Genomic DNA, 20,407 nt, shown 5'->3' on the forward strand with positions numbered 1-20,407 from the left:
GGACGAGGCCAAAGTTCACGTCAGTTCAACTTTCAAGGAAACGCGTTTCTCACGCAAACCGACCTCATCGCCGCAAAATGAGCGTGTTATTCCCCGCGTCTCAGCGGACAGCCTCGTGTCTGCCGTGTCCATAACAACCGGTTAACGCGGTAAACTGTTAAAACAAATGTTTAGTTTCCTGCTCTGTGGCGGGTTAAATGAACGATTTCAAGTCAGAGATTGTCTATTGACACATCATGTCACTCCACAGGAAAAAAAATACAAACGCGAAGTATCTGCACAACCGGGGAAGTATATGTTAAATAATTTTTAGGATCTGTTGAGGGACTTACTTTGGCTTAAAGACCTTCAGCTTTGACCTTTTGAAATCTGGGGAAATTGGCTTGATTTCTCTCAAGAAGGAAATTAGCAAATTAAAAAGAAATGATGCAGAGATTAGCCAAAAATTATTGTATTAAAGCAGAAGAAAATTAATGTGAAAATCAACACAAAAAGTCCCATAAAAAAAACTAAAACTTACAAATAAACAAGCAAAGAATCTAAAAAATGGAATGAAAAGAAAGAAATCTCCTTAAAACTGCTTGAAAATTATAATAATAATGTTGGGGGAAAATGTAGTTATGATTATTTTAAATATAGTTTTATGATTTTTCCCCAAGCTTTTCTAAAAAATAATTTTCTAATTTCTTGCAATTTGCAGGATGTTTCTCATTAAGTTACTTCTTGCCATTTTAAGAAGAAATTATCCAAAAATCAGCCCAAATTTAGTGAAAAAAAATTTTTAAACTTACAATTATAAAACTCAAAGTGACATTCAGATATTCAAATTTACAGCTAGAAATAACAAAAACGTAAATTTGTGTCCTCTGTCTTTAACACAGGAGTGTTTTTGTTTTTTGTGAAATGAAGCAGAGTGAGACCTCTTCATTCGTCCACAACCATCCTTATGGACGGCGGCTAAAACTTTACTTTGTTAAAATTGTGTCTTTAATAACACAGTTGACACAAATTTGACATTTCGCTTAGAATATAATTATTATCACCGTCTAGTATAAATGTAAATCTAAGTTTGGTGAAGTGGATATCGATATGAAAACGGAAAAATACGGATTTAACGTTAGCTAGGTTAATTAGCTAACGTAGCTAACCGCTAGCTTCTTGTTAGCTTGTTTGTTAGCTTGTTTTAACGGTTTGTTTCTTTGTGATTAAAACCAAAAAGGTAAGTGAGACACAGTTAGACATTTAATTCACGATTATTTTAATGCCATATTTATTTAAAGTCTTTAAGATCTCTGTCTTTAATGCTATGCTGTCCATCAAAGCTAAAAGTGGTGTGTTAAATTATTATAAAACTGTATCAGTATTTTGTTTATTAGTATTGTATTTTTCATGACATTTAAAGGAACCACAAATAATGGTTATTTTTATTATCATTGCAATTTGCAAGCCATGATCTGTTTCGTCCCGCTAACATTCAGTTTATCATCACATAAAAGAAGAAAAATAAAAAAATTCTTACATTTAATACGTAAGAATATTGTTGTTTTCTGTTTACGCGGCTTGTAACCAAGAAATATTATTTATATTTGAATTTATTATAGTTTTTAATTGAATAATTCATAATTTGATAATTAAATAATATTTAACAGATAAATTGTCATCACTTTTATTATCATTATGATTAGTGGAAAAAACTATAGATAAAAATAATAAGAACAAAATGATATTTTATCAATCAATTATTCAGATATATTTACTTGTAAATTGTTAATACATTGATTTTTTTTAAAAATATGTAAGAATCTAATAATATTGTTAATAATTAGAATTAAAACATTTAATTAATTTATTTGTAATATTAAATTTTGATGCTCTTTAGGTGCACAGACAAATTGTACACCTGTCATCCCTTCGAGGAATATCTTCCTCATACACAGTAATGATCAGTAAAACTGATCATAAATCTGGTCATGTGCATTGATCACCAGTTAAATGTAAGATGTGTGTGTGTGTGTGTGTGTGTGTGTGTGTGTGTGTGCGCGTGCAGGATGAGTGGAGGAGTCCAGCAGTCGATGTTTTTCCTCGGCCTTCCCGACCTGAAGAAGCTCTGCTGCGTCACTCTGAGTCTGCAGGAGGACGACGAGGAGCCGCGGAGCAAACAGCTCAAGACCTGCAGGTGACGGCCACACGGGTGAAATTAAATTTAAAATGTTTAAAAGCTGCAGATTCCTAGATTAGCTACAGAGTAAACACCTTATGTCAAGTTATGAACCTTTTTGCCACACAGCTTTTTACATTTTATTTTATTTATTGTTGGTACAGTGTGAAATTGGAATTTGCTTATTGATTTTTTCCAAGCAAAAGAAAAAATGGAAAAAGAGGAACACTTTAAGTTTTTGGGTTCTTTTTTAACCATGAACATGTTACTTCAGATGGAAGTTGAGTTTCCTCTTCAGTGTGATGGAGATTTGACTTAATGCATTTTTTTCCCAGCTCAGTGTGAAGGACAATGTCAGGATTTACTGTATCATTTAAACGCAGCGTTATCTGTAGATGTGCCCTTGAGTAAACTGAGTGTGTGTGTGTGTGTGTGTGTGTGTGTGTGTGTGTGTCCACAGAGAGCTGGTGCTGCTGTACTCTGATATTTTGGTCTCTCCAGGTCTGGATTCCTTCACTCATGTCACAGTGGTCATGGCTGTAAGAAAACACACACACACACACACACACACACACACACACACACACACAGTGCATGCGTGGTGACACAGTATATTTTCTGTAAACTCGAGTATGTTTTGTCTTTATTTGGAAAGTCTAAGATACAAAAAGAGTCCTAAAAACATGTAAATAACAAAAAGAGAAAAAAAAGACATTATAAATTAAAAATGTCCTCAATTTACATGTGTGGAAAGAAACAGGAAGAAGTTTAAAGTTATTAAATTCTTAATTTAACACTTAAACATGATTGAAAAGTGTTTATAGACAGAATATCCACAGAGGAATCTTTTGAAGAAGGGAGGACAGCACAAAGTGTCCTCGCTTTCAAGGTCTAAAACTTTTATTTGACACAACCACACACACACACACACACACACACACACACATCCTTTGCTTTGATATCCACAAGTGTTTACTGAAGATGCACCAATCCAACTTTTCAGTCCCGATACCAGCGTTTTTTTGTGTGTGTTTTTAAATTATTAAAACAATAATTTGGTAGCTCTGAGGACCCAGGATATAAAGATTAATGTTTCATTTCAAAAACTGTTTGAAGTTGTTATAATGTCAGTCGAGGTTGTGTTTGTTTCAAATGATGTTATCTTTATCATCGAAATCCAGACAGACAGAAATGACAACAAAGACTTATTATTTTATTTTCCAGGTAGTGCAGACAAATTTCCTTTTAGTATGTATAATTATCTCTGTGTGTGTGTGTGTGTGTGTGTGTAGTTGTAACTTCAGGAAACACTCGGCTTGTCTCGCTGACAGTTTTATCGATTTTGACGAGAGGGATGAATGAGTTTTGTGTGTGTGGTGGCCATGGAAACAGTGCACACAGCCTCAGTCTGCACACGTGCTACATGCCATGACACACACACACACGCACACACACCGGTATGTAAGGAAACAAAGACACACACACACACAAACACACACACACGTGCAGCAGGGTGTAATGGCTGCAGACAGATTTGATTTGTTCCTGCAGAATGTGTCGAGTTTCACTTTCCTCCCAAAATACAGATTTTTGTTTTTTAGCAAATTTATTGAGAAAATTCATTTGAGATAATGTGCGATTAAATGTTCACTCTCTAACTTAACATACGGCCCACAAGCCAAATCTGGCCCCTGGTAGGGCCCCTGGTGGTCCCCCAAACATTTTCTAATGTTACATAAAAATAAAGTGATTGACTCTGTGAATAGTTTTTGTCCTTTTAGTCTCCATCTGGTGTCAGAGACATAAAACAGCATCAACATAGAGCTTGTTGATCAAAAAAAGAGCCAGTAGAGGATCCCCCACACCCCCGACAGAGGACACAGCTGAGACACTGATGTCCTAAAATACTAGAAATGTCCTAAAAACCTAGAAACGTCCAAGAGTTAGAGAAACATCCCAAAATCAAAAAAACGCTGTAAAATCTGAGAAATAACTTAATGTCCAAGAAATGTCCTAAAACCTGAGAAATGTCCTAAAACCTGGGAACATGTATGTGGCTGCGGTGACGGGCCCCTGGCCTCCTGGCATTTTGCTAAAGTGGCCCCCAAACAAAACAAGAGTTTCCCTGCTCTGAAGTTTAAATTCTGAAGTAAATGTTGTTGTGGTGTAAAACAGCCCACACACGAACGAGCGCACCTCCCCCAGAGTCATGATGCAGTTAGTGTACGAGTGATTTGGAGTTTTTTCCTTCTCGTGTTTTAGCGTAAAAAAACACAGAAAAGCTTTTGAAAAGTAGACGAGTCAAAAGTCACGTCCACTCAGCCTGAAGAAAACACTGAGCTCAGCATTCACCGGCATATTTTAATACTTTTGTGCATTTACTGATGTAGAACTCTGAACGCAGGACTTCTACTTGTAACAGAGTATTTGTACACTGTGGTATTAGTACTTTCACTGCAGTGAAGGATCTCAGTACTTCCTCCACCGCTGGGATCAGATGAACGTTTGCGTGAGAAAGTCTCCCAAGCAGAGACACGCAGACAAAATATTTGGTCTGAATTCCAAACATTCCCTGCGTGTCACACACACACACACACACACACACACTCTGACAGCGCTGTTACACAGACATCTGTCTCTCTGCTCTCATTGATAAAAACCCGTCAGGTTGATGTGTGCTGTCAGAAAAACCTTTTTACTATAAACGATGTTTCTGGAAACTCATCAGCAGTCAAAGTGTGTTTGAGGAGAGTAAACGTTCACGTTAACTGACAGATATTTGTTGCATTTTCCTTTTTTAACCGAGGACTTTACAGAGGGACGGTTTCCTTCAACCTGCAAAACTGCAAACTTCACTAATCGAAATTGCGAATGCAAAATACACAGAATGGAAATACGTCAGTTCAGAAAAAACTCAACTCAACTCGTTTATCACAAAAAAAGGTTTTTACGCTGGCATGAGCTGGTGCTTCTGCAAAACAATGGACACATTTTTGGCTGTTACAGCTCGTATGATGTGTAACTCTGAGTGGTGGTGTCGAGTTTTATCTTATTAACACATTTTTCTCTGTCTATAGATCCCGTTTTTCCAGAAAGGCGTCCTGCAGGCGTTTGGACAGAGACACGGTCTGCAGGTGGGAAGAAGTGATGGACAGATGGACCGATGTCTGTGTGTGTCCTCCATAAACTTCAGTCTCACTCTGCAGCCAAAAAAGCCTCATTTAGTTCATCCTTCACACTCAATCCATCTCTAATTTTTAAAACTTTCAGTCTACTTTTAGTTGATGAAAAACTGTGTGTGTGCGCGCGTGTGTACGTGCGTGCGTGCGTGTGTGTGTGTGTGTAGGTGGGCTCTCCTCAGTGTGTGTTTCCAGGTGTCCTCCAGTGTTGTCTGTCCTACTCGCTGATCACCAGACTGTCCCCCAGCTGGAATAAAGCAGGACTCTACCTCATCAATGGTACGCTCTGTGTGTGTGTGTGAGTGTGTGTGTGTGTGTGTGTGTGTGTGTGTGTGTGTGTGTGTGTGTGTGTGTGTGTGTGTGTGTGTGTGTGTGTGTGTGTGAGTGTGAGTGTGAGTGAGTGTGTGTGTGTGTGTGTGTGTGTGTGTGTGTGTGTGTGTGAGTGTGTGTGAGTGTGAGTGAGTGAGTGAGTGTGTGTGTGTGTGTGTGTGTGTGTGTGTGAGTGTGAGTGTGTGTGTGTGTGTGTGTGTGTGTGTGTGTGTGTGTGTGTGTGTGCTAGTTGAGATGGTAGTAATAGAAACATTAAAACATTGACACCTGATGTTGCAGCGAGTGTGAAGTTCAAACTGAGTCTCAGTCGGCGCTCTGAGACAAACAGTAGATACTGATTTGTTTGTGTTCTGCCTTCCTTCCTGTTTAATGTTTGTAATGATAAAAGAGTCAGAGCTCTGCTGCTTTGACTCATGTAACGGTGATTTTTCACTGTTTGTTTTTAGGAAAAGACTTCCTGTCTGAGAGCGGGAGGCTCAACGCTGTCAGTGAGTTTCAGTCACCTCCAACACGTCTTTTACTGCAGTTTTATTTATTTATCTTATTTTATTATTATGGTTTTATTCCTTTACTCACAAGTCAAAGCATTTCATAATGACATTTCCCAGGCCTGGAAAAGTCATGTTTGTTTGTGTGTGTGTGTGTGTGCGCGTGCGTGTGTGTTTGTGTGTTTGTGTGTGTATCAGGCATGCAGCTGAGCACCTGCGAGGGTCACCTGTGCATCAGCATTGAAGCCAACACAGTCCGGCTGCCACCGACCACAGTGAGAGAACAAAAAAACCTTTAATTAAACAACATTTAATGTGTGTTTGCACATATTTACTTATTACAGTCACTTTTTATTTATAAATGTTATTTTATCTTCATGTTGATCTGAATTGGCGTTGAAATGTGCTCAGTGGCAGAGTGTTCTTGATTAAAGGAAGTGCTGTAGCTCAAGAGGAAATTGCCACAACACTCTAAGTTATCGTGACTTTCAGTGCAGTAGGAAATTTCTGAACCTTCACCAAAAACTATCACTTCTTCCCTAAAATATAGCTGCACTTTTCTCAAAATTTCATGTAAATTTTTAACACATTTTGTTATATAACAAACAAACATGATGAAGAGCATAACCTGAGTGAGGTCAAAATGAAATCAAATATTTAAAAAAATGTGTAAAAGTAAGAAAAGTAGAAAATCTGGATAGAATAAACAAATAAATTAGTAATGATATTAATTTTAAAAAGATATTTAAGAGTAATCAGAAAATCTTGACAAAACACATATATTATTATCATTTTTATTTTTATTAATAAATTGTGTGTTCATTGAAATTTTTTTGATAAATGTGCAAATAAGACGTGTATGTTAAACTTCTCTGTAAATAAGATTAATAAATGTCTGTGTGTCTGTGTGTCTGTGCGTGCGTGTCTCTGTGTGTGTGTGTGTGTGTGTGTGTGTGTGTGTGTGTCTGTGCGTGCGTGTCTCTGTGTGTGTGTGTGTGTGTGTCTGTGTTGCAGCTGGAGGACTTTGACCTCCCTCCGTTGGTGCTGCAGAGGTTCTGCAGTGACCCCGGCGCCGTCCTCGACCCCTCATCCACCGGAGGAACAGTCTGGTGTCACATCCTGCCCAGGTAGGACAGCTCCACCTGCTGGACACGCTGCTCACCTCAGAACAAACCTCTGCTGCCATTTCTACAAATTCAAAGATCTGGTTTAAAAAATCCAGTTTTAACAAGATTAGCCCGTATTGCTCAGACTTATCTGTTACATTAGACTGTTTGTGGTAAAGTCTCAATAATCTCAATAAAGAGATTTTTTTAAATAAAGCGATAAGAGTTTCCTCGACTCTTGTCACAGAAAAACAACATGTAATATCTTCTATCTGATGTTTTATGATAAAAAATATGTATTTACAGATAAACTAGATTACATGCAAACATAGTTCTCTGTTTAGTGACATTTCAAAGCTTCAATTCACCTTTATTTCACTCAGTTTCCCTCATTTGAAATTTAATAATAAAAGAATAAATAAATATGAAAAATCAGGGTAAAGGATTATTTAAAAACAACAAGAACAAAAAATAAAGAGACTGTTATAGTGATTAAAAAATCTAAGTAAAAATTGATTAAAATGTAATAAATATTTTAATTAAATAAAATATAAATATAATGAACAACTAATTAAAAAAATATTTACAGAAAATACAAAAACAATAAAGGATAAGAAAGAAGCTCAAAAAAAGAATGACTCACAGACTGGTCATCAGTGAAGATGTATGAATACATATTTATGTGCACACCACACTTACAAAAGAGAAAGCAATAATTAACTTAATTTTAACATCCTGCTTTATTGTGAAGGTGAGACAGAAAACTGGTTTGACGTATCTGCAAATGTTTGGACATAAAAGACACAAAAAAATGTTTCAGACCGATGGAGAGGAGGCACGTTTTACCGACTGAGGGCAGCAGGTGGAGCTGCAGCTCTTTACAAACACAGCCTGATGGAGACTGTGTGTGTGTGTGTGTGTGTGTGTGTGTGTGTGTGTGTGTGTGTGTGTGTGTGTGTGTGTGTGTGTGTGTGTGTGTGTGTATATGCGCACTCAGCATGAAGAAAGGTCAGATCATCACCATCAGCCGTCAACTGCCCAGAGACGGACCATTCAGGACCTACAGAGACCTGCAGAAACACTGGAACTGCCTGGTACGCAAACACACACACACACACACACACACACACACACACACACACACACACACACAAAGAAATCCTGTGCGAAGATATAATTATGGCTTTTTAAGAGAAAGTTTCATTTGTGATCAAAATCCGGAATTCTTAAACTCTTCCTTTAAAAGTAAATTATTTTTATTATCACAGTTTTGAGACTCGAGACGAGTGTTCGCAGAAAAGGTCTACAAGAAAAGGAAAGGAAATTGGCCGACAGCCAAAAACAGGTGCAATTTAAAATAGGTTTGCAACAACAGATCGATAAAAATTGCTTTAAAAAATCAATTAAAATTAATTCTGAACAAATTTCAGCATCGCTTCGTTGTGTCGTGCGATTATGGCACGGTTGGCGGCGTCCTCGAGCTGTTTGCATCGATGTAGCTGAGCCGGTGATTTGAAAAAATAACATTTGAAACCTGGCGGAGGCGAAGAAAAAGGGTTCGACCGGAAACATCAAAAGTGTGGACGCACTTTGCATCGAGTCAAAACAGGAAGTGTGTCGGCCGCAAACTATGCAAAAGCGATCCGGTACGGGGTTACATGTGCACGAGTGCAAAGCGTTATCAGATGACTTAAACGAAATAAATGATCCAGCATAATGTGAAACAAACCTTTTTTATGGTGCGATGATATATTTCGTCATATCACAGCGAAGGTCATCTTTTGTATCTGCAAAACTCACGCACGAGTCCTTCTCTCAGATTTCTCGTCTGTTTTTAATACAATCCGCCTGCTGATCCTGACAAAACTGAACACATGGATGTTAAATTTCTTCACAGTGAGATCCCAGCGGGGGCGGGAGGTTAATCCGTGTCAGAGGTGTGTTTTTGCTCCGTTGGCACGCCACTGCTGTATGTTTTATAGAGAACAAACTCCCAGTATGCATATTATAAAGTTAGAGGACGACACTTGTTGGAGAGCGAGACTCAAAAAACTCAGTCAGCCTGATAAGTCCACCGCCCACGCTGTCAGAGATCAGAGCGCACACCGAGGCGGCTGAGTTTAACAACTTATTACTGACCGCAAGCTTTCCACGCAGAACATGCACCGTTTTTACCGCTCCATCCGGTCATTCAGTGTGACTCCTGTCTGTGTCCCGGTGCACCGATGTGGCAGCTCGCAGTCCAGTTTAGGTCTGACTGAGGTGTTTACATGACAGTGTGTGTGTGTGTGTGTGTGTGTGTGTGTGTGTGTGTGTGTGTGTGTGTGTGTGTGTGTTTGTTTTCCAGTATGGTTACAGACTCCCTGATCTTGCAGAAGAAGAGGTGGTGTACTGCAGCGTCTACTTCAGACTCGTGGGAGAGAGACTCTTCACGTATCCTCGAATATTTTCGGGTTAAATTAGCTGCCCTAATATGAACGCGGCAGATCAGTGTGATCAGTGTCCATGTTACATCTGAGATGTGGCAGGTGGTAGAGCCAAAAATATTAACACATCCTCATCATGCAGTAACAGTATATTTGTCTGTCTGCCTGATTTATTTATTGTAGTTTCTTTAATTTAAAAGAGAAGTCAGTGAATTTCTGGTCTTAAATATCAATATAGAAACAGTGTGCGAGAATATAAATATCAGTTCTGTGTAGGCAGATAATTTGGTAATGATGTGGAGAGTGCTCCTTAAATAATAAGCAGTTACCCTCTGAGCTGTATCCGCCTGCAGCCGGCGCAGCGCTGCCCGCGGGTCGACCTGCGGGGGGCGCTGGGCTCCTTCCTGTCTGACGTCAGGGGCCGACTGCAGAGTGTGTGCGGCTTCCCTGCTCGCCTCACCAGCAGACCCTGTTACCCCACAGTGGGTCTGAACACTGCTGCGACTGTGCAGGTACAAACACACACACACAGAACCCGATCATGCCTAAAGCTTCTTCAGAGTTGTGTGTGTGTGCGTGCGTATGTGTGTGTGGAGGGGGGGGCTTGTAATGTATGCGTGCTTGGAAGCAGCATCATGTTTTAATTAGGGGTCGATAGATTATCGGCTGATTATTGGGTCCGATATTTGCCATTTTGCTGATTTTATTTTAATGATCACTGAAAAATGTAATTATTGTTATTATTATTATTATTATTAATATTTTAATTATTGAAAAAGTGCAAAAAGGTGTCAGTGTCAAAAAACCTAACCTAAGCTATTTTTATGGATTCATTTTATTTGAATTTTTACTGAACTTTAGGAAAAAAAGTTGCTGGGACCTTGCTTTATATGATGTTGAAGGTTTCAGTTTTAATTAAACGTGTTAAAGACATTTAAATAAAGTTTTTAAGTTGGACTTTGCTATGCTGCAAATTCCAGATATTGACAGCAGTTTTTATTTAAAATGCACATCAATTCCCAATGTCTCTTGATCTACCGATAATCAGTATCAGTATTGGCCCTGAAAAACCAATATCGGTCGACCCTCAAAATATATAAAATATATTAAAAAACAGAACCTGGTTTTATTGAACAATAGAATAGGGTGTTGGGGACCATAATATATGCAAAATGAACAACAAAACATCATTATACAAGTAACATGAAGACCCACAGGGACCTATTCTGGGACCCGTCCTGTTTCTGATTTATGTTAATGGCATCACCCTCATGGTTCCAGGGACTTTTTGCTGGTATTTTATTTTATTTTTTTCGCTCATCCACAAGCTTCCTTGGAGTCCTGATTGATGAAATTCTAATCTCGGTTCTTGTAACATCCTTACATCAAAGTATTTCTAACCTACTTTCCGTTAAAGTCCTTTCTTTTCAAACAAATGTTTATCTCTCCGGAGGTCTGAAGGTTAAATTTGAGCAAAGTCTAACATCTTTAACTGCAAGCCAGACCAGCTTTTCCCTTTGCCTTTGTCAAAGTTACATTTTCCAGACTTGTCTCTGTGGTTTCTTTCTTTTTCCCCTCCACACAAACGCACTCTTAAACCCGCCCTAACACGCCGGTTACTGTGAGCATGTAGAGGTGGACGTGAGGACAGGAAAAGCGATTATCGCAACATTTCCCACCCCGTAAAACCTTCATGGACAGTTTTACGACCATAAAGCTGCGTCGCTGGAGAGGAGTTCCCTCTCTGCATCGTGAGGATTCATTTTCATAATGCACGGAGGAGGAAATGTGTTTCCTGTTGTTCATTTTAATGAATTATGTGCTGCAGACACAAGTAGATGAAACAGAGATATGTGGAAATTAAACATCATTTTAATGAATCTTCTTGGAGACGCGTTTAGGAGAAGGATGCTTTGCAATTTGTGTTATCGTCTTTATTAGTGTTCATGCATGTGTTCATCCACTCGAGTGTCAGTAGATGGAAGTATAAATTGTCTGTTCAGACGCTGTAATGAAGCAGGTTTCTTACCCGTGGGGTGCAGATAAAGCGTATTTTATCGGCGGGAGAAAACTCTGCATGCTGAAACTTGTGCAGAGATCGATTCGGTGCTCACAGAGTGAAGCTAAAATATTTATAGTGTTCAGCAGGGTTCATTTCCATCTCTAAGAGCTCACAGAGAAGTTATTTTCTGTGTCGGACTGCAGGCTGAAAAACTCTCTTTAGCTTCAGATCCATTTAAGACTCCTGAATAAGAAGCCAAAGCCTGTTAAACTACAGAAATAAGATCTTTCAGATTTAGTGTGGAAGGAGCTCAGCTTGTGGAGATTTCTGTCAGTGTTTGGTAAGAGCTGTAATTGGTATTTCAGACTGGTCCTCCTCTTGGTAATTTGAGGTTTGTATTGATGTGATGTTCAGACAGTCGTTTTTTTTTGTCTGATTCTGATGTTTTGTTGTTTCTTTTTTGTGCCGCACTTTGTGACCTAGTTTTTTAAGGTGCTATTTAAATAAAGTTATACTTACTTAGAAAATGGCAGGTCCATTATTATTTTATTTTATTTTATTATAGCATTATGAATGTAACAATTTCATTTCCACAGTGTATTTTAGACTTTGGAGCTGAGCTGGAAATTCACTGAAATACTCAGTGTTGCTTAAATGTATGTCATATCCATGATTACAGAAAATAATTATTAAAAAGTTAGAATGAAAAGTTGAACGGTTCCTATGGGCCAAATTTGATGCTTTTCTTTTTTCATACATAATAATAAATTGAATAACTTTAAAATTTCATCAGATAAAACAAATCATTTAAAGAAGTGGCTTTGGGCACATTTATTTGACTTTATTTTATTTCATTTATTATTATTATTATTAATTGATTTTCAAAGTAAAAGGCGGATTCATCGATGATGAAAAGTTGTCAGTTGTAGCTCCGTTAGATCAGATAGAGATGATTTTGAGGTTTTTTCTGCTGTTACAAAACTTTCTCCTCCTCTGCTGAAGCCTCCTCCTCCTCCTCCTCCTCCTCAGGTGCACAGTGGTGAGCAGGTCAACTTGACCACCTCCTCCTCCTCCTCCATCAGGCCGGTCCTCACGCAGCTCCCTCCTCCTCCTCCCCGACCGGTGAAGCGCTCCTTCGGGTCCCAGCCTGCAGCCTGGGCCGCTGTCTCGCAGCAGGACAGAGCAGGCTGGCCTTCCTCCTCCTCCTCCTCCTCCTCACGTGTCTCTTTCTCCTTTTCTGACTCCTCTGGTTACATGTCAGCTCCGTCCTCCCTTTCTCTCCCCCTCTCCCAGCCAGCTCCATCCTCCTCCTCCTCCTCCTCTGTGCTCCCCCCTCTTCATCCTCTGAGTGAAATCCCGGTGATCTCAGCTCCCAAACTGGTTCCCATCTTCAAGAACAAGTGTCCATCTCGCCACGTAAACGTCGCCCTGCTACGCCACCAGAAGCAGCTGATTGGAGGAGTGGAGGAGCGGGGGAGGGTGGCGCTCCCCACCTTTGGGAAAACGTCACTCGCCGCTGCATCTGCCTCTTCTTCTTCTTGTGTGTCGTTTTTGTCAGCGGCGTCCCTCCCAGTCCCTCCTGCGCGGATAGTTCCTCGCTTCAGCCGTCGCCCCAAACCTGCCGTCAGCCCGGCGCCTCAGACTGCAGGTACGCCCAAAGTGAAGCACGTCCCGACCCTCAGCCCCGCGTCTAAACCCGCGATCATCCTCACCGCAAAGCCGGAGCCCAAACTCAAATCCAGCCTCAAAACTAACGGGAAATTCAGCCGTGACTCCGCCGGTCCGGTCCAACCAGCAGCTGCAGCAGCTGAGCCGCCGCCGCCGTCTTCTGAGGCCTCTAACAGCACGAAGGTGAGTCCAGATTCACGCCGCCTCATTACAGCTGAGGACTCATTTTTGTAGTCTGTCCTGTTTCTGATGCATCGGACTGACTTTTATGATGTTTTTGTGTTGGTGCAAATGCAATTCTATATAACGACGTGCTGCGTCATCCCACTGTGTGCGTTTGTTGACATCACGACAGCAGTATCCCAGAGCGTAAACAGCAGACGGCGTGCTGTCCTGTCCTCAGGTGTGTCCTGACTGTCCCGTGTTGTGTCTCTGTGTCTCAGAGAGTTATGTTCGAGTCAAAGCCGAAGAAATCCAGATCTGCGATACGAGACGTGGACGTGGAGCAAATGGCCAGAAGCTACCAGGTCAGGAGACGCAGTGAACTTCACACACGTTTATCAGCAGCTCCTCTTTTCCTCATCGAGCTCTTTATTTATCCGTCTTCCTTTATTGTCTTCTGTCCACCAGCACGCTCTGCCTTCAAACCCCGAACCCTGATCTCTCAGCCCTAACCCTAACCGTCCCAAATTCATATTATCAGATATATTCAGTGTATTTCTCAGCCCTAACTTTAGTGCAACAATGGCTCGTCTGTTTACAGCAGAGACTCAACTAGATTTGCTTTGGGGGCCACGGGGCCAGGGGCCAAACATAGCAGCTCCGTACATGTTTCTAGGATTTTTGGACATTTCTAGGATCTCAGAAAGTTTCTAAGATTACAGAACATTTGTATGATTTTAGGACATTTCTTGAAGTTTGGAACATTTGTAGGATTTTAGGATGTTTCTAGGATTTCAGGGCATTTGTCAGACTTTCAGATGTTTCAAGGATTTTAGGACGTTATAAGATTTTTGGACATTTCTACAGTTTTAGGATGTTTTCCAGGATTTTAACTCATTTTTAGGATTTCAGGACGTTTGTTAGATTTTAGGATGTTTATAGGAATTCAGGATGTTTTTTGGATTTTAGGACATGTCTAGGAATTCAGGATGTTCCAAACATTTTAGAATATTTATAGAATTTTTAATAATTTCTAGGATTTTAGGACATGTCTACTATTGTAAGACATTTCTCAGATTTTAGGATGTTTCGATGATTTTAACACGTGTCTAGGATTTTAGGGCATTTCTCTGATTTATCGACATTTTTAGGATTTATAGTGTGTTTTTAGGACAGCACCTTATCGTTAGTGTAGGTTGAGTATCACTGGCGTACACACAGAGGTGAGTGTGTCTTGTGTCTGTTTTGGAGGATATTACGATGATTGTAATACATCTGGACGTTGAGAGCAGACAGATCCATTAGTTTCGTGTTGTGTAACGAAGCGTGCAGCCTCACGGCGGCGCTGGCCTCGCCGCAGTGTGTCTGGCTGAATGTGTAAAGAGGTTTCGGAGCTGGTGCTGCTGTTTCAGGAGAGGCTTTAGAGGTGATGGATTTCCGGTGTATCCACTCGTACTGTATGTACAGCCTCAGCGTCCTCATAAACATCCTTTAGGACGGCGGCGTGCATTAACGCGAAGTATTAAAGTGATGAATAGCATACACAGTGTTCTGTCTGCCTCGTTTCCAGAGGAGGGCGAGGAGGACTGTTAAAGTGATGAATGTTCAGCGGGAGCCGGGGGCCCGCGGGGAGCCCAGCACATTAATAACAACATTCATCAGTTTTACAGCTCCAACCTGCAACTTTTCAGCAACAATACATCAGTTACTCTTTTACCTCTATTTACACAGACTCACCTCACCGGACACACTCCGGTTCTCCTGGTTTTTACAAACACTTTATATGTTTTATGTCTACGTGCGCACCACTTACTCCTAAAAACATTTCCCTCCAGTCACTTTCTAATGCGTGCTCCAGGTCGTTCAGTATTCTCAGCATCGACTCATTTTTATGCATTCGTGCAGCGATAGCCGTGGCTGCAGGTGCCACATTTTCGGGCCGTACACATTCTCCTGGACCCCGCAGAGTTTAGACACGACTGCTTTAACCCTCAGAGACTGTTTGGTGCATTTGAGACACTTTCCATTTTCATTTTTTGAAAGTTTTGTCTGTGTTCGTGCATATGGTATAAATTTAGTCCAGACTGTGGATTTTAGTTTAATCAGTTAGTGGAATCATATCAGAAACCTGGTGTATATATCTACATATATATGTGTGTGTGTGCGTGTGTGTGTGTGTTTATTTAAAAGGGACACAAAATCATAAGAATTAAAAAAAACAAAAACATAAACAAACAACAAATAAACAAAAGAAACAGCTTCAGCTAAGTATCCCCTGATACATGTGAGATATTTTAGCTGTGAGCACAGTGATGAATGTCCATGTTGGGTCTTGTGTAGTATTGCATTACGTACGTACCGTGTTTTTCTCTTTATATTAACCCTTTCCTCTCGCTCCGTCTCCAGCTGTCGAAGCTGAACTCTGCCACTCTGCTGGCCTGGTTGAAAGGAAGAGGAGTTCGTCTCAGCGCCAAACACAGGAAGGAGGAGCTGATGCTGAAGGTCATGAGCTGTCTGGCCGAGTCCTGAGACACACACACACACACACTCACACACACTCTCACACACACTCTCACACACTCACACACACACACACACACACACACACAGACACAGAGATCAAACATCTGCTTAATAGACTTCCCTCCAGAGTATTAACATCGTGCTGAGCTTCTCATTTTGGGATTTGATGTAAGATCTGGCCGTCTTTATCAGTGTGAATCAGAGAGCTGACGAGAACGTCTCATCGTCGCTAATTGAGACGCTGAAATTTTGCCAAAATGAAATTCTGGAGTTGGAGGAAGTCACTGTGGGGTCTCTGTCTCTGTCTCGCCTCGTTCTGTTTGATTTCAGGCATCGCAGATTGTTCAGGATGGTGAACAGTTTAAATCACCTGACAGGAGTTCTGTGAGGATGTTTTTACGTTTTTGATCCGTCACTCAGTTCAGAGTCGCCACCGTGTGTGACTTTTCTCATCCAGATTTAACCGCCTTTCACGTATCGAACAAAACGTTTCACTGTTCAGATTTAGTTCTTTTATACAGGAGATATTTCATGTTCCTGCAGCAAACATTTGAACTTAAATTTGTCATCTTTCACAAATACAGGCATTACAAAAACACACATATAAAGATATTTTTTTGTTTAAAATCCTTTATATATTTATCCAATATTTACAGAGCAGCTGTCTGCTTCTTCAAAGTTGTACATTTGAAAGTTCTGTGTATATAAAAAATATTGATAATGCATAAATAATGCAGTGAGAATTTTTTATTCACTGAAATCTGAAGTCAGTAATTCTTTTGTTCTGCGTGTGTGTTCATGTGTGTTCGTGCACTCCAGTTTGTTTGGACAGCTGTGGGATACACACACACACACACACACACACACACACACAGATGTGTGCAGTCGTCTTTGCAGTGGTTTTAAGCGGTAAAGTAAATCGGTTAAACATCCAGAACGTTTCAGGAGAAAAATTCCCATCATGCATGAGTTTGGCTCAGACCAGATGTGTGTGTGTGTGTGTGTGTGTGTGTGTGTGTGTGTGATTGTGTGTGTCAATGAGGCGAATATCGGCTTATACTGTTGTTCCATGACGTCACTGAAGCCTTGAATTTGGCATTTTGCTCTAAACGAGGACATAATTTACAAACTAAGCGTGATGTTGTATTAAAGCAGACTTGAAAGGAGAGGCTGATATCATAAACTCGTTAGGAAAATGTTTACTGAGGTCATAAATCACGTGAGAAGGAGGGTCATTTTCTCATGGCCTCATAAACTGTTAGACTTCTTTTTGAACTCGGTCGCAACAATAAATATTGGTATTGTGAATTAATGCAACAGCAGCTATCACATTTCTACATTTTATATGTAGCTTATATGTTCATTATTTAAATTTAGTGTTGTGACAGCATTGTGGTTAACATGAGGCAGATTAAGGTACAAAAACTACCCAGTTAGGGTCTGAAAAACATGATGTTTAGGCTTAAAAGACCAGTTTGACACAAACGCAGCTGGAAAATGTCCCAAAGTCTCTCTGAAAAGAAAGTCGTCAAACATGTCCAAAATATTTGTTAAAAAATACCCACTTTTGACGCTACAAACACATCTGAAAATGCCCCAAACGCTGGTTAAAAACACTCACCTCTTATGCTTCAATAATGGCTGGAATCGCCCGCTACAAACACGTGTGGAAATGTCCAAACTTTAATTTAAAAATTCTCACTTTTTTATAACAAACACACCTAGAAATGCCCCAAAATCACCAAAAAAGTTATGACTCTACAAACACACTTTGAAATTCCCTGAAATAAAAAAAAAAATCCTCTTTGTGTGTGACACACACTCGAGGAAATGATCAAAACTCTCCCAAAAAATACCTACTTTTGGAGGCAAACATCACAAAGAAAATAGTTTAAAAACATCAACAGATCCGCTTCAGGACAGTTCAGACTCAGAGTCAAGATTTTAGTGAAAAAGCAAAGAAAAAGAAAAGCTTATAAAGTACTTTGAGTGGATTAAACATGAGCATTATATGACAGAAAGAAAAGAGCCAAAAACTGACAAATGGGGAAATATTACAAACATGTGTGTTCCTGGAATCTCGTCCCACCGATTCGACCGCTCTGCCAGACGGACATTTATTCACAAAATCCTCCTGTAGCTGCACATTTGGAAACTGATATCCGAAACCCAAACAGACACAAATCTGTGAAGCACTAATGTTAGCCTGTTTTATTATTCCAGATATATTTAGTGCAGATTACGCATCTGTCATCAGGAGGAGAGCCCGCCTCATTAAGTGGAGAACTAAGATGTTTACGCTGAGGAAATCTCTCGCATATCGTCTGAGCTCTGTGTATTTTCATGGAGACACTTTTGATTTGTTTTTAGCCTCGTTCCCAGGAAGAGACGGATTTGGGGAGCACCCACACACACACACACACACTAAAAAACACACAAAAAAGAGCCTGTCTCTCTTTTCTGGGATATGCAGAATATTTTTAGCTCTTTCGATCTTGCATTTTCTGTGCTGTTTTATGGGAACTGAAGTTTTGTGGGTGCACATTTTCCTAATTATTCATTTTAACTTTGACTCATTTAACTCTTAATGTCACAAACTGTTCGATTTTTCATAGTAAGTGAATCAAGAGAGTCAAGTTAATTATAATTAGGTTTTCAAATGTTCCAAATAATCAGCTGAACATCAGCACTTTTTAGAAATGTCCCAAACTCTTTCTTAACAACCGCCGCTTTTATCAGACAAACGAGCCGGGAAATGTCCTAAACTCTAGTTAAGAAACGCGTTTCTAGCTACAAACACGTGGAAATGTCCTGAAAACACCCTCTTTTGTTACGATAAACACGCAAGGAAATGTCCCAAACTCTAAAATTATCACTTTGGTTTGTCTCGAAAAGTGTTCAGCTACTGTCTAGGACTTTGCAACCGTCTCGCCTCAGCGTCATAATGTTAGATTAGATCTTTATTTCAAACATGGCAAATAAAATAAGACAACAAAATTAAAATATAAGCAAAACAATGCCCCCCAGACTTATTCTGTAAACAGACAAAAGTGTTTCATGTTTGAGCTCACTGATCTGAATTCTTACTTTCTACATAATTCAGTTTTTTTCCTGCAGCAGATGCAGAAATGTTGATTTATAGGGTTTTATAAAGTTATATTGTTGAGATATCCGTCTGTTCTGATATCAGTCAGCGCTCTCTGTGAAGTTTAATGTGTTTCCCAGAATGCATTTTAAACGTTTCCCCCGTCAGGAAACTCAATCCCGAGCAATGCGAGGCTGAGGAATTCCATTATGTTAGATACGCTCTGTGTGTGTGTGTGTGTGTGTGTGTGTGTGTGTGTGTGTGTGTGTGTGTGTGTGTGTGTGTGTGTGTGTGTTCAGATTCCTGCTGTGTGAAGTCACTGTTAGCTGTCAGGTGTTTCATCATTTTCACTCTGCGGACATCAACAGTGTGCAGCATCTGGCTCGATCCCATGACTCACGTCTAACCTCTGAGCGATCCAACACACACACACACACACACACACACACACACACACACACTCCTCTGTATATGTGTCAGCTGACAGTTTGTGTGACAGAAACCTCTCCTGTGTGAAGAGGCTCTTAAAGTGGAGAAACTAAACTAAACCGAAGTGACAGCTGAGACAGACTTGGAATCTAAAACACACACAAACTTCAAGAAAGCCCAAAATAATCGGTCATTATTAAAGACGCATTTATCGTGGCCCAAGCGTTAGTGCCTAAATTGAGGAAATTCCCTGAAGGATCATCTGAAGATACTAAATTCACAAGAATACGACGGGTGCAATGTCACATTTATGTTTGACTTATGACCATCAAATTTTAATCACCTCATTCTTGAGTCCAAGTGGATGTTTGTGCGAAATTTGAGGAAATTCCTTCAAAGTGCTCTTGAAATATTGTGTTCATGAAAATGAGACGGCTGCAGGGTCAAAATGACCTTGACTTTAGTTCACTAAATTCCAGTCACTTTTTTCTTGAGTCCAATTGGACGTTTGTGCCAAATTTGATGAAATTTTCTCATGTTGTTTTTCAGATTTTGCTTTCACAAAAATGAGACAGATGCATGGTCCCAATTCATCTTTGACTCAAAATGGACATTTGTGCCAAATTTGAAAAAATTCTCTCAAGGCATTCTTGAGATATCGTGTTTATGTGAATGAGACAGACAAGGTCACAGTGATCCTATGACCACCAAAATCTTTTAATTTTAGTGTTAAGTCCGAGTGGACATTTGTGCCAAATTTGAAGAAATTCCCTTAATTTGTTCCTGAGATATTGCGGTCACAAGATTCATAAAGACGGATGGGCAACCCAAAAATAAAATGCTCCCAGTCA

General features: G+C 39.9%; 1 protein-coding gene across 3 annotated transcripts; it reads left to right on the top strand.

Moving 5' to 3' along the window:
- Positions 1 to 16,774, top strand: c21h18orf63 (chromosome 21 C18orf63 homolog). Of its 3 annotated transcripts, none has more exons than XM_088072173.1 (14): positions 1 to 1,219; positions 2,048 to 2,176; positions 2,619 to 2,697; positions 5,236 to 5,292; positions 5,505 to 5,616; positions 6,114 to 6,155; positions 6,354 to 6,430; positions 7,170 to 7,282; positions 8,259 to 8,355; positions 9,609 to 9,694; positions 10,010 to 10,199; positions 12,719 to 13,540; positions 13,801 to 13,884; positions 15,926 to 16,774. In XM_088072173.1, exons 2-14 carry the CDS (start codon positions 2,049 to 2,051, stop codon positions 16,046 to 16,048), a joined length of 2,010 nt encoding a protein of 669 aa, XP_087928299.1. In that variant the 5' UTR covers positions 1 to 1,219; position 2,048; the 3' UTR covers positions 16,049 to 16,774. The 3 variants fall into 3 exon arrangements, with proteins under 3 accessions (XP_087928299.1, XP_087928300.1, XP_087928301.1); XM_088072174.1 differs by having other exon boundaries at positions 1 to 149; XM_088072175.1 differs by having other exon boundaries at positions 3 to 1,219; positions 10,013 to 10,199.
- The last annotated feature ends 3,633 nt before the right edge of the window (positions 16,775 to 20,407 follow it).

Source organism: Plectropomus leopardus, chromosome 21 (assembly GCF_026936395.1).
Source record: "Plectropomus leopardus strain MGB_pleo_1.0 chromosome 21, ASM2693639v1, whole genome shotgun sequence".
NCBI classification, from domain to species: Eukaryota; Metazoa; Chordata; class Actinopteri; order Perciformes; family Serranidae; genus Plectropomus; species Plectropomus leopardus.

Excerpts from the sequence above, each read along its gene's own strand:
- c21h18orf63 (XM_088072173.1), top strand. The coding sequence starts at position 2,049 with ATGAGTGGAGGAGTCCAGCAGTCGATGTTTTTCCTCGGCCTTCCCGAC. Across the intron at positions 2,698-5,235 it reads ATGTCACAGTGGTCATGGCT|ATCCCGTTTTTCCAGAAAGG; the intron begins GTAAGAAAACAC and ends CTCTGTCTATAG. Across the intron at positions 13,541-13,800 it reads AGGCCTCTAACAGCACGAAG|AGAGTTATGTTCGAGTCAAA; the intron begins GTGAGTCCAGAT and ends TCTGTGTCTCAG.